The sequence below is a fragment of the Eriocheir sinensis genome, chromosome 58 (genome assembly GCF_024679095.1).
Source record: "Eriocheir sinensis breed Jianghai 21 chromosome 58, ASM2467909v1, whole genome shotgun sequence".
NCBI classification, from domain to species: Eukaryota; Metazoa; Arthropoda; class Malacostraca; order Decapoda; family Varunidae; genus Eriocheir; species Eriocheir sinensis.
The window spans coordinates 10,337,039-10,352,030 of NC_066566.1; the positions used below are offsets into that span (position 1 = coordinate 10,337,039).

The 14,992-nt window shown below is 42.2% G+C and overlaps 1 protein-coding gene across 2 annotated transcripts in view; it reads left to right on the forward strand.

The window, feature by feature from the left end:
• The window catches only part of LOC126985149 (neural-cadherin-like), a 100,121-nt gene extending 90,047 nt beyond the window's left edge, over positions 1 to 10,074 (forward strand). For both annotated transcript variants that reach the window (XM_050839714.1, XM_050839715.1), the window contains exons 13-14: positions 2,654 to 2,809; positions 6,639 to 10,074. In XM_050839714.1, coding sequence (XP_050695671.1) covers positions 2,654 to 2,809; positions 6,639 to 6,751 — 269 coding nt within the window. In that variant the 3' untranslated portion in view covers positions 6,752 to 10,074. The remainder of the gene's footprint in view (positions 1 to 2,653; positions 2,810 to 6,638) is intronic.
• The last annotated feature ends 4,918 nt before the right edge of the window (positions 10,075 to 14,992 follow it).

Sequence of the window (14,992 nt, forward strand, 5' to 3'; positions counted from 1 at the left end):
GAAAGTTAATGGCGAGGTGTATGTGGATGAGTTGGAGATGGCGGAAGGAATTAACAAAAGCTTTCAAGAAGTATCCACAAGAGAAAGCGAGTTTGACATACCATCTGGAATAGGCTCAAGAGGGCCCTACCTGTGTGACATAAAAATAACAGTGCAGGAGATAACTAATGAAATGAAGAATCTAGATGTGAGGAAGTCACAGGGTCCCGAAAGTGTTTCCAACTGGGTGCTGAAGGAGTGTAGGAATCAGTTGGCGGATAAAATACACAAAGTTATAGAAAAGATCATTGGCTGAGGGTGTAGTCCCTCTGTACTGGAAAAAAGCTGACATAGTCCCCATCTATAAGAGCAGAAGAAGAGACGATCCACTTAATTACCGACCAGTTTCCCTTATGAGCGTAATGTCAAAAATATGCAAAAGAATTGTCAGAAAGAAATGGACGAAGCACCTAGAGGAAAATGAAATCATCACAGAAAGACAGTTTGGATTTAGGAAAGGAAGATCACGCCTGACAAACTTGGTGCGTTTCTATTCAAGGGTGATAGATGTTGTTCAGGAGAGAGATGGATGGGCTGACGCTGTCTACTTGGACTTGAAAAAGGCCTTTGACAAGGTGCTGCATAGGAGGTTGATGTGGAAGCTGGAGACAGTGGGTAAATTAGGAGGAGGACTTCTAAAGTGGATGGAGGATTTTCTGAAGAACAGGATGATGAGAACAACTATTAGAGACAGGAAATCAAGTTGGAAAAATGTCATGAGTGGAGTTCTGCAAGGCTCTGTGTTGGCCCCAATTATGTTTGCAGTATATGTTAATGATATGACAGAAGGAGTGGATAGCTATATGAGTCTGTTTGCTGATGACGCTAAGATAATGAGAAGAGTGGAAAAAGAGGAGGACTGCTTGCTGCTCCAGAGAGACCTGGACACAGTGTGGGAGTGGAGCAAGAAGCGGGATATGGAATTTAATACCAAAAGTGCAGTGTTATTGAATTTGAAAAGAGTGGAATGAGAGTAGAGGGACATTATAAGTTGGGTAAGGATAAGTTAGACAAGAAGAAAGAAGAAAAAGACCTTGGAGTGATGATCACAGAGAACTTGTCTCCAGAGAGACGTGAATAAAATATCAGCTGAGACACAACCTGCTGAGGAACATCAGAGCAGCGTTCACATACCTTGATGAAGACGTGGTAAGGAAATTAATTGTGACCATGATACGCCCTAGACTAGAATATGCATCAGTGGCTTGGTCGCCATCACTTAAGAAACAGAAAACTGGAGAGGATACAGAGAGTGGCAACAAAAATGGCACCTAGTCTGAGTGACCTGCCTTATGAAGAAAGATTGTTGAGGCTGAACCTCCCTACATTGGAAATTAGAAGAGAAAGAGGAGATTTAATAGCGGTGTATAGGGTGATGAATGGTCTTGAGAAATTGGATAGAGATGACCTTTTGATAAGAGAAGAGGGAAACTTAAGAGGAAATGGAAAACTGTTGAGAAAAGGAATTTGTCGAAGAGACATCAAGAAAAACAGCTTCCTGCAGAGATATGTGGGGGTCTGGAATGGGCTGGAGAGGGAAGTGGTACAGGCTAAGTCAATAGCCGCATTTAGGGCCAAATCAGACGGAAGTAGTTGGAAAGACAGGACAGCACGAGCATAGCTCCGTTCCTGTAAATCACAACTAGGTAAATACACACACGCACATACACACAACTAAGATGGTACCAGAACTTAGAGATCAGACTTATGAGGAGAGACTCAATAGCATGGGGCTTACAACCCTGGAGAGAAGAGAAAGAGGAGACCTGATAGCGGTGTACAGGGTGGTGAGCGGAGTGGAGCATTTGGACAGGGAGGACCTGTGTGTGTGGAACGAGAGAGAAACGAGAGGACATGGAAAGAAGTTGAGGGCGACCACGTGCAGGCGAGATGTGAGAAAGTTAAGCTTCCCAAACAGAAGCATTGAGCTATGGAGTAGGCTGGAGGAGGAGGTGGTTTGTGCAAGAAACATTCATGATTTTAAGGAAAAGTTGGACAAGAGCGGATATGGAGACGGAACAGCGCGAGCATAGCTCTTTTCCCGTATGTCACAATTAAGTAAACACACACACACACACACACACACACACACTGAGGAAGGGAAAAATAGACTGATTAAGCTAAAGTCACAAATGGCAACCAAGACGATGATAAGTCAGAGTGGAAAACTAAAGGCATAGAACCATATAAAGACACATATATTAGTAAAAATATGAGCATAGAGGAAAGACTTGAGATTTATTATGTCAGTGATGTAACATGCAGAAAATCTCTAAACAGAATTAAATAATTTAGCAGATGTCCTAGATGTTATTCTCCCTGAAAAGATGGATGGAAACTGATGTTCCCCTTGATTATAAAGATTTAAAAAAAATGCCTGTGAAGTTTGTTTCTAGAGCCCATAATAAGTAAATGGGCCTTTCATTATGTAATGAAAAATAATCTTTGTATTTCAATATATGAGCAGTGTCACAGGAATCATCTAGGACATTAGTCAAATACTTTGCCACCTTAGATATCTAAGTACTTTTAGCATTTATTAATTCAATTGTTACAATTTGTTTGTAAAATAAATAGTGGTAGAGTTCACCCTTTTTCTTTTCTTTTTTTCCAGATGGTCCAGGTGGGCAGCCTGATGTAGGGGTCTTTATTAGTGAGCACAAGAACAAAGCTGACAATGATCCTAATGCTCCACCCTTTGATGATCTGCGGAATTATGCTTATGAAGGTGGAGGTTCCACTGCTGGCTCACTCTCTTCCCTGGCTTCAGGTGAGTTATTTTCACCAACCTGATGGTTTATCATGGATTGTAGCAGACAGAAATCATATATGTTGTGTACAGTGATGCACCAAGATTCACAGAATCAAGATTCATGGATACAAGGTTTGACAGTACCTCTCAAGTATTCCCTATTTTAAGTTTTGTGCTCCTAAACACAAAGTGTAGCAGTCAAGGGGTTTCATTCTTTGCTACCACAACTCCAGAGGCAAACGTTTAACGTTTACCAAACATGTGAGTGCCGTGTGTTAGTACTACTCTTCCTGTTCCTATCTGATTTTGGCATGATTGTGCCATCTGTTGGTGCTAGTGGATCAGTGATTGGCCAAGTTAACCTGGTGATAGCAGAAACAGTGATGAAGGAAGTAAACCAGGTAAATTAAGGGGAAATGAAGCTGAAGCATGAGTTCCTAAAGAGGCCTAAGGAGCACAAGTACAACAACTAGATGAAACTGAAATTGTTACTCAAATAAACAAAGGTGCACTAAATGTTGACATCCAGTGGCCATACAATGCATGTGATCTACCTGCTGCTAGCCTCATTGTCATAACACAAGCACGTGGTGCCCCTGCCTCCTCCCCCCCACTTGCCACCCCACCTCACCCTGTCCCCCAGCTGATACAGACATCAACAGCTGCTGAACCTTAACACCTGGAACGATGCAGCCACTGCTGCTACCTTTCCTGCCAAGTGTCACACACCCATGGTCTCACCGCAGGACACAGACGTGCGCTATAACCCAGTGGTGGCCACCACGGCCAGCCATTTGCCGTTGCGGTCTGTACCCCATGTGGTGGCCACCACCATCACCAAGCATAGAGAACCCCATAGCCCTGGTAGATGGCCTGACCTGTAGCAGCAATCCTGCCTCCTGTCCACTCAACTAGCCAAGACACACTGCCATGGGATGTTAAGTGCCACTATGCACCAAGACCCCATTCTCTCCAGGTGGTTGGCCAGCTGCTGGCACTGCCACAGGGCAGTCAGCAGCTACATCTGTAAGCTCAAGAAGACATGGCTGCAACGGCTGAATGCCACCAAGCCAGTGCTGCTGTTGCCCTCCTCAGCTGCCGGCAGCAGCTGGTGCCAAGACCAAGATCAACAAGCCTGGCCAATGCAAGTCCAAGCCAGCATCCCTAATGGACACATTCAGGAAACTGCTGGTGCCCCTGCCAACTGGGATAAGTCCAACTCTAGCAACACCAATGGCAGCAACTTCCTCAGCCCCACAGAAATGCAGACCAAGTGAGAGGAGCTCATTTCCCATACAGTCAATGCATATAGTTTTGCAGATTTTAGTTTTGTGCCAATTACATTTGTCCCACTTAGGGACCTTAGATATCCCTCATATATCGTGGGATTGGCCATCACAAATCTCCTACTATATTGTGGTGGTATAAAACATCTACACTTTTGGGGCATTGCGGACAGTTTTCTTGTATCGCTGGCATGTGTTTTGATTATTGGTCACCTGTTGGCATCTTCTATTCTGATTGTGTTCATTTTAATGCCTTCCTGTGCTGTGATGGGTTGAGAAAGAGGCTCCTAATCATGAAAGTTGGTATGAAGGAAGCCTGTGGGTTGATCTGCCGATACCATTGTTAGTGATATCCGGTCTAGGCTTCCGAGGCACAGTGGCTTGCTCCCTCCCCTCATAACCACTTTGACAACACTACACAAGTTAATGCATATGCTGAGGAGATAATACGAATCTCAGGGGCTAGCTTCTTTACCACAACAACTGAGGATATTCAAAACATGCATGCATAGGCCCCCATCACTCCTGAAGTCTTAATGACAGAGAGCAAAATGGCTGAGCTTGAAGAAAGTCAGATGTGAGGGTTTGTATTTTGCATTGGTTATTGAAATACTCTGCCATGGAGAACTGACCAGCCACATCCTCAAGCAAGATTTAACACTCAACAATACTTTAGACAGGTGTGCCATCCTTAGTAACAAGGTATTGGAGGGCTATTTTGACAAGTATCACAAATACATGAACACCCTTAATCAAAAGCAGAACACCAAGCTTGTGACCTGTAACCGAGTACAGCCTGAACCTACCCCTGAGTGAAGGTGACTGTCCCCAATCAGAGGGGTAGGTTCAGGCTAACAGGCTGTGCTCAGTTATGGGCACATAAGACTAAGAAGTCATTGCCAGGGACGCTGACACCGTTCCTGACACCCCTGCTACATTGGAGCCTGAACCAGGACCCTTCCAAGAGGTTGACTTTAATGGCTTCAGCAATGAGGAAGCTGATAACCTCCTTGCCAAATTCCTGGCTCACCAGGGTGGACATGAATAAAATTCATCCAAGCCTTGCACCCCCTGGCCTCCCCCCCTCTGTGCAGTGCAGCACAGCATGATTCCTTTATTTTAATTCTTACCAAAGAAAAATTCAGTATGTACCATAATCTCGTATCATACCTATGTATTGCCTTCATACCATACTAGTACAATAAAATATCATACCGTACTTGATATCATACCTCATGGAGTACTTTATGAGGGCTGAGCCAAGGCCACACCTTCCCAACCACACATAGCCCAGTGACCAAGCCACTGAAGTCAGGATTCAGGTCAAGATGGGTGGGTTAATTAAGCCCCAGTCACACAGTCATGATCATGTCTCCCCGGCAGTCCTGCAAGGCAGCTGGCTCCTCCCACCATCGGGCCACACGCTGACAGTTTTGGAAATTTCAAAACAATTGGGGCCCTCCCCGATTGTTGGGGAGGCGGTGGCTGAGTGGTTAGCGTGCCGGCCCCACATTCGGTGCGTTGTCCATGATGTGGGTTCAAATCCGCCGCTAACCACCTGGGATTTTTCAGTCACTGCCAAGTGGCCTAAGACTACCCACATGCTGTCCTGAAGACCACCTATCGACCTGGATTCTAGAAGAAGCTGTACAGCGCAAGTGAAGTCAAGAATGAGCTCCGGGGGGCAGCATGAGCCAATAATAATGGCGCCACTATAAACAACTGCCTGCGCCATGACGGGCTCGGGCCGACCATCAGGCCCCAATGGATTAGCCTACCAACGCTATAGGCCACATGCAAAAAAAAAAATCTGTCACCCGTTGCGAATAAGCTACAGCCGTCGGATGTCCATCTCTACAATGTCGTTTTGACATCGGCTATGGTCGGCACTCAAGGGGATGTACTAACGATGGTCATTACGTACGTCTGGCAGTGCAACATTCTAAAACTGGCAGTGCGTGGTCTGACGCCGGGAGTCATGATTGTGACTGTGTGACTGGGGCTTTACTGTTGCTATCTTACTGGCCTCCTCTTAACTTTGTACTGTATGGTACTTCTAAAACAAAAATTGTACCATAATATCCTATCGTACTTTTACCATCTATATCATGCCATAACATAATTTTGTACCGCACAGTACCCATGCTCTGTTTACTGTATATTGCAAGATAAGAAATTACATTTGAATTCTATTGTACAGTAACATGCTGTTTTATTATTCAAATGTTTAGGTGCTGGCATGTTACTATTGCCTCTTAAGTGAGAGAAAAAGAGGATAAATAGGGAAGATATGGTAAGCTGAGAAGGTCTAGGTACCAATTAGATAAATCCCATTGATTTTATTGTTTGGCTATTGCAATTTTCTCTTATCACATATCATGGGGGTTTCATGGTCCCAATTAGGTGCGATATATGAGGCATAAATGTACCTGTTTATTAGTGTCACATTTCATTCATTTAACTTAATATTATTTCCATTTTGTTACTTGGGAAAGTTATTACATTGGTAGGGTTCCTTTATGGTTCCTTGAAATGATTGTAATTTTCTTTCCTCCTTCCAGGTACTGATGACAACGAACAAGATTTTGATTATTTGAATAACTGGGGTCCACGCTTCAGCAAGCTGGCTGACATGTATGGCCATGGAGAATCTGAGGAGGAGGAAGACCATTAAGCCAGAGCCTTGCTGTGAAGTTCACCTTGTTACTAGAGAAATTGTGCCAGCAGAGAGCATTTTTTTTTTTTTCTTTTTTTCTAAAAAAGCTAGGAGGACTCTGGTCAGGGGGGAGGGAGCCGTCCCTCTGTCTTAAGGTAATATGAGGGTCAATGTGGAGAAAAATTCTGCCCAACAATTCATCTAGCTTGTTGCCTTAAATAGAAATGTAACTGTTGCCAGCAATATCAGACTAGATATTAGATCTTGAATCACATCAGTACGTAAATTATTTGCTCTAAAACATTACTGGTGCTATATCTTCCTTCTTGGATCATGATGGTGTGATAAAAGAGTTAATATATGGTGTCATGTGATTAAAATGGGGAATAGGTCATATAGCTGAATATCTTTCATAATAATATTTATGAACTGACCTTATGAAAGTCAATGCATTGCCTGCGGTCCTGTCCATATATGTTTTAGGCAAAGCAGATGCTCCACTTGGCCGGCTCAGGCAGCCAGTCCAGAGTGTCTGAAATCAAGATGATCACCAAGCCTTCCCAGAAATGACTGGAGGTCCTCCTGCTTGTGTGTGGTCAACACATGTTTATCCACACACCCACACATCAACACACACACACACACACACACACACACACATCGGCACACTAGCCTCACAGTGCCAAGACACTGAACGATGAGGTTATGAAAATAAGTGTTCAGTGTGATATATTGCTCCTGCAATGGTGAGGCCAGTCACATCTGGTCATCAAGAGATTGAGAAATGGCATAGATCAAGGCCATGCTGCTGAAGGGTGTAGTGGGAGACCCAACATTCCATAAAAGACACCTGTGTGATAGTCTAGCATGAAAGTGAAAGGAAAACATAGAGTATTTACGAGTTATGTTATGATCCATGACCATTTGTGACTATTTGTTATTACTCGTGTTATGTGCCAAGTATGCCAGGCAAATCTTTTTGATTTGTGAATTACTGACGTCAAAGTACTTTTTATGTGCGATACTCAATGATTTTATGTTTGTCCTCATTCACTACAACTGTGAAGCATATCAAGAAATACAAAGGTTTAGTGTAATGCACCACAGACTCTGAGGACAATGTTTATTTGTTCTCACCTACTGAGTTACAGAGTACTTCTAAGTGTGAATATGAGGATGTGGATGATTTCCATCCCCTGTATACTGCTCTCACCCTTAGTTACATCAGGCCAGTACTGCCACCCTGCAGGTCACAAAACCTGCTGACTCACAAAGGAATCTCAGGCAGTACTGAGTTACCCTGTATGAAGAAAATGTTGAATGTATGTAAAGTTTTTGTACATGTGTAGATACTTAAGGAGATAGATGTCTCAAAGAATGAAATAGTTCTTTTTCAATATTTGCTCATCTCTATGAAAGCTAGACAGCAAGATCAGCTAGACATGTTTGACAGCTTCATTATTGTAGCTCTTCACTGATTAGCAAGTTTGTTACTGAACTGTAGTCTTCTTGGTGTCTTGCTGTACAAGTTTTGAAAGAAACAATGGATGATTTCCAAGCACTGTAGGCTGTGGGGCAGCCCCTTGGGAGGAGATCAGATCACTTTTTGCCCATGAAAGGAAAGTTTTTTTTGTTCTGTGTCAATTAGAAGTTTTCTACACAGAGAAAGCAATAAAAGCTTGCTTACTTTTAATTTAATTTTGCCAAAAATTAGTTGGTCTGGCTTTGGACTTGTAAATAGGTAGGTATCATGGAGTTAGGTTTTAATCTTCCAGCTATTTTGTGTTTGGCAGTAGACCCTTGTTGGCCCCTCTGTCTCCTCCACACCCTGCTGCCCCACACTCATACAGCCTCCAGTTAGTCATCCTCCCCTCGTTCCCAAAGCCCATTCCAGCCCCGGCAAGTCCTGGGCCCCACAGACCCGCCCCGCCCTTCCCATCCTCCCCATGGGTTGCGCCTGTGGTGGTCTCCCCATTAAAAGTTTTCACAGTCCAATTTATTTCTCAGTCTATATTGATAGCTCTACAGTTGTCCAGGCTTTAAAAAGTCAGCCGAGTAAAGAAAATGCACTACTTTGAGGAGACTTGAAAGATCTGCCAACCACAGAACCTCGTCAGCACTGCCAGACATGATGGGAGCAGGCTGGGTTGTTTAGTCATTGGCTTCTTGTGTAATCATTTTCATCATTATTATTATTATTATTTATCATTATGATCATCATCCTAGAGTTAGTTATATGCACAAGTTGATCATAAAGAGTGATGCTGGCCCTGGAAAACTGCAGGGTGGGGTGTTTTGAGTTTTCATTTTTATATAATTTAATCACCACACATACCAATGAATAGATATTCAGCATTCATAAGAATAATACTTACGGTGTTTTAGGGAGCATGGTTAGAGGAGGGGTACTCCCCACCTTATTACCTGCTGATCCCTTTCTCACCCTTCCACCCACCCCTGTACCTCACTACTTCACCCCCTGAAGTTTTACCAAGCCCAGCCAAACAAGTTTTTATAGCATTCCATATACCAAAAGATGTATGTATGAATGCCATTGTTCATTTTCACATTTTGTATCAAAGAATTTCCATCTCACTAGGAACAGAAAAACATTAAACCAGATTTCTCTGCTATAGTCGGCATATGAATTTTTGTCTATCCTTTTCAGTTCTCTTAAACTAGTTGGCAAACTTAATTTTCTTTAAGTTTTGTCATTAAATACTGTATTTCCATAGCAATTGTTTTAGCACCAAACTTTATTGGCTTGGAGTTGCATACAAATTCCTTAATCACTGATTTTTTTATTATTACTATTATTATATATATATATATATATATATATATATATATATATATATATATATATATATATATATATATATATATATATATATATATATATATATATATATATCATGGAGCTGCTGGTTAAATTTATACAGAGAAATTTGGGTCATCCCCAGGCCAAAGTCTTATGTAACTTAAATATTTGTACATTATATATAAATTCTTATTGTGTACTAGCTTATAACATTGTCACAAACCCCAAGAGCTTCTGACTGTCGTACCACAGATGTATATATACATATACTTACCTCATGCCCAGAGAACTTTGGCCCAGGGAGAACAGAACGGTCAGAGTAGAGAATTATTTCCTAAACAATAAGAGATAAGTTTTGTACCCTAATTATATGCCGAGTATTCTTGAGGAGAATCATCTCTGATTGGAGAAAAAGAAAAGTGGAGCAAAGCCATAGCAACTAAGCTTTTGTTTGATGTTTTTAAGCTGTGATTTTACTGTGTCTGCATTGTCATCTGAAATAGACTAAAGCCTTTGTGTATGTTCTGTTTTCTACCCTTGATATATTATTCACATTTTGTTTTTGCTTGTTTATTTTGCTTGTAAATTATGTAACCCATATTTCCTTTTCATTATAAACTTGTTCATCATCATTTTCTTCTTCCCTTTCTCCACTTCTATCTTAATTGCATTTCTTTTAGTAGCTTCTTTGTGTTTCAGTTTTAACCATGCCATGCCAGGGCCACATTTACAGTTCCAGTAACATGTATGTAGGAAATGGCAAAAAAGTTTATTTGCATTTGAAAGGAAATTTTGAATTAAATAAATCAACAATAAATATTCCTTGAATCATGATTGGCAATGATCCTCTGATATATATAACCACATTTATCATCCATAAGGTGCTAGATAAGAGCACTTCTAATGTAACATTCATGCTGTTTGTAGCTGGTCATCATCATCCTTCTTCCCCTACATGTGTGAGGTTGGAGGACAAAGAAGACATTTTTCAGAAAACTAGTAAAAAAAAAAAAAAAATCACCCACTTACATCCTACCCACCCTTCAACACACACAAATGCTCTTCCCTGGACCCAGACATTGTCTACAAATAAAGTTATACTAACTAATAATAGTATAGTCATAGAAAGTCAGTAATGTTTGGTTCCAGTGAGGGGCAACAAGTTTATTTAATCAGCCACACAAGCTCATATACAGTTCTTCAGTCTATTTTAAACATTTTAAGATATATAAATCAGTCTTGAAAAAATCTGTAATTGTTCTTTTCTTAACTTCTCCTGCTCCAAGGTCCTCAAAATTAAGTCCATACTACCTTGGCAAACTTTCATGCATTTAAAGGCAGTCTCACACTGGGCATTTTCCTCCAACCATTTGAGCTAGGTGTAACCACAGTTGCCCATACGCCCAACCAGGAGCAAGTTATTGGTTGTTTGTACAAATGGAAAACCATTGTGGAGACGAGCAACCGTGCAGCTGCATGTAAACAAACAGACGACAGAAGTGGCCCTAGTGGCTGAGGAGTAGTGGAAGATGGCCTACCAAGAGAATCATTAAGTGGATTGGCAGAGCTGCTTTATTGTCTATTATTCAACTGACAAGATAGAAAACACCCCATGCTGTGGGACCACACGCATGAAAACTTCTCCAAAAAAAATTAAAAAAGAAGTCATGATCATTCCCACAATGTTTCTTCATTCTATTTAAATGTAGCAACAAGTCCCTGACTTGAGTAAAAGCAGCACAACCCGCAACAGCTACTTTTTCAGTCAGCACCATGTGGACACAGGGCAACTGGTTTGTTTATGTTGTGGATATGAGCAACCGACCTTGGTTGTGTGTGATGCACACCCAGAAAAGTTGGAGTTTCCAGTTGCGCTTACCTCCAACACGGTTGGAGGAAAAGGGCCCAGTGTGACACCAGCTTAATTCTTCATGTATATCTTGTGGAATACACAAGTAGTGTTATTTTTTGTTAATCTCATCTTTGACCTCTAGTTTTCACCTTATAAAACAAGCTTATGACCAGGAGCTTTTCACAAAGGCCCTTTTCTGCCTCCATTCTGAACTTTTGGTTTCTTTATAAAGGCCTTTCTTACTTTTTCATTGTCCTCCATTGCTTGATACCTCAACAGAACATGTGCCTCTCCTTCCAAGTATAACAGCTAAATAATGAAATTCATAAACTCCTTTAAGGGTTTTTTATTAACACATTGCAAATTATTATCACTTCATTTCCTACAGACAGGACAGTTTAAATGGTCTGTGCTTTAAAATAAAACCAGAGAAAGGTATTCAAAACAAGTAAGATGACAGATCCCCAGTGAAATTGGTTTTAATTATGTCTAGACCTCTACAAATTACTATGGTAATTTACCATTTATGACCCTCATAGTCCATCAAGGCCTGTGATAAATCATGGTTTCCAAAACAGCAGTTTCCTTATTAATTACAACCACTGTCCTTGACCTAACAAATTTTGCTCAGCCTTTCCTTCTTCATATTATATTTTCACTTCATCTATCTCTCCTCCTTTGCCTCCCACTATCCCCTCCTCTTTTTTTTCTAAGACATGAGAGCCATGCCAAGAGGATGCGAGGCTAGCCACGTGTTCGTCATGAATGGCCCAAGGGTGGCACGATGTCACCTTTTTTTTACCCACTGCTTTTACTCTTGATGGGGGTCTTCAGAAGCTGATCGATTAATCTCTTCCACTTGCTAAAAGGCTCACCATGGCCAATAATGAAATTAACTCTACTTCCAGTCTTTGGGGAGAACTCCCTTCAACAACAGTCCCCAGGTTCATTTGATTCCACTGACCCTGGCTCCACCTCTCACCTCAGGTTCAGACTTCACTCTACCTGCCCAGCCATCTACATCTCCTTCCCTTCCTCCTTCTTCATTACCTCCCTCCTCATTACACACATTCCTATCTCTCCCTCACCCCTTCTATATACTATTCCTACATCCTATTCTATCTATCTATATCACCAATGTTCTGCTCCCTCACGAGAACTTCCCTCCAGGGAGTAGCCACAGCAGAAATGTCTCCATCTCTCCCTGTTCTGTCACTCCCTCTTAGCACATTCAATCCTACTAATTCCAACTCGTTGCTATATTCGCTTACCCTACTGATCCACTTTGAAGTCTGGTGGTCTTCCCGACACCCCCTCCCTCAATCCTTCCCTCGTACACTTACTTCACAAATTCACTCTCCCCCATCCTCAACACATGCCCAAACCATCTCATCGTACCACGCTTTACCCATTCCACCACTCCACAATCCACTCCTTCCACTGTCACACCCAGTGGCAGATCCAAGGGGGAGGGGGGTTGCTTAGGACCTACATTGCGGGGCCCCTTGGAACCCAAAGATTCACTGAGATCTGGGGGGGTATCATTCCCGTGAACACTAGCCTACTAATTATAATGATAATAATGATAACAATACAGTCACCTCTCGATTAACGTGAGGATTACATTCCTGGAGATGTTGCGTTATTTAAACATAATTTCCCCAAAGGAAACAATGGTAATAGGGGGGGGGGGGTTACATTCCTGGACACTGGGAAAGTCTGCCTATTTTGGGGATTTTGTTACTCTAACCTTTAAAAAAAAAACATTAATACATTAGTAGGTCACAGAAATGGCAAAAACACACGTTCTCAATTTATTTAAATTTGTTCTTCACCTGCGTTGGCCACTGTCCCTCCTCGATCTTGATCTTGATGTCACAGGTGGCTTGGGATGTCCCCACAGCCAGGCCTTTGTATCAGCAGCTCCTGTGAAAGAAAAGAAAAACATGTGGAAAGTCTATGTTCTACTTCGGGCAAGGTATCATTCCCTACATCTTGCACACCACATGCTTTCCAGGAACTCTTTCACTGCCTCAATAACTCGTCTATTCGTCTCTCCACTCAGCCCCAGCAGCAGCACCATCCACTCCCTTCCAGTCCTCCCATTCACCTCATGTCCCATCTCACTCAGAAACACCTGCATCATCTTTGTTCTCTCTCATACTTCTTACATTTACCCCGAGCTCCCATCACCAGCCGCTCCGTTCACCTCCGCCACTCCGCCTCACTTGCCTCCTTCCTCTTCCTTTGACTACCCATGCTATTGGTGACAAAGATAACTCCTCTAAGGTAAAGTTTTCTGAAGAAAGAATTGCTACATTACGTTTGTAAGTCACAGACCACAAAAGCACGTCCTCACACTCACCATCACTTTGTTGATGCGTCATTGGTCGTCGTCGTCGTCGTCTGCCGAATCCTCACCCTGCTCTCCCTCCTCCCTCCTCACTCCATCCTTCCACCTTCTATGAGGAGGTGGAAGGACGCTTGGGTGCCACAGTAGAGGTCAAAATGCAGTGTACGTATTCCAGAGAAACGTTCCACTCACAGCTTCAGACTGAGACAGCGTCTCCGCGCGGTGACGTCATCGATGAAACTCGTGTAAAATCGAACATATCGTGTAAGTTAAACATATCTCCTTAACCCATAAACTGCGCAATTGAGATTCGGGAAGAGCTCCTGGGTGCGCAATAAATGGCAAAAAAATAACCTGCTGGAAAACAATTTTTAGTATTACAACACACAAGAGAGACATGTTGAGCACCAAATAGTGAAAAAAAAATAATAATAATAATTCACTTAATGTGGCAATGATGGCGGGATAAAGGTTGTGGATATGAGGCGACCTCGGGAGAGCTGGTAGTGACGGGGTAAATAGGACGGTGGCAGAGGGAAGATGACACACGGCACAGTCACGTCTGAACATTCTCTTGCCACTAATTATTCATTCCAGTTACAACAAACAAAATATATCACAGGAAACATCACTTTATTGTCAATTTCGATAATCCACCTCTTGCGCATCATTATCAAGAGGCCAGCCATTAGTCACACCAGCAATATTCTTGTCAAAGTTATGAATGTCTGGCACAAAATCTGATCCAGATGCTCTTCTGAACTTGCTAACTGCATGCCTCCCCCACTCCCGCGGCCCCGCTGCACACGACTTTCTACTCATGCTCATCCCTACACTGTCCAAACCCCTTATGCAAGAGTTAACCAGCATCTTCACTCTTTCATCCCTCACGCTGGTAAACTCTGGAACAATCTTCCTTCATCTGTATTTCCTCCTGCCTACGACTTGAACTCTTTCGAGAGGAGGGTTTCGGGACACCTCTCCTCCCGAATTTGACCTTGCTTTTGGCCACCTCTTCTGATTCTTTTATGGGAGCAGCAATTAGCGGGCTTTTTTTATTATTGTTTTTTTTGTGTGCCCTTGAGCTGCCTCCTTTGTAAAAAAAAAAATATATATATATATATATATATATATATATATATATATATATATATATATATATATATATATATGATATGATATGGTATGGTATATGTAGTGCGACGATTATGCCTGATGAACGAGCCTCCCATT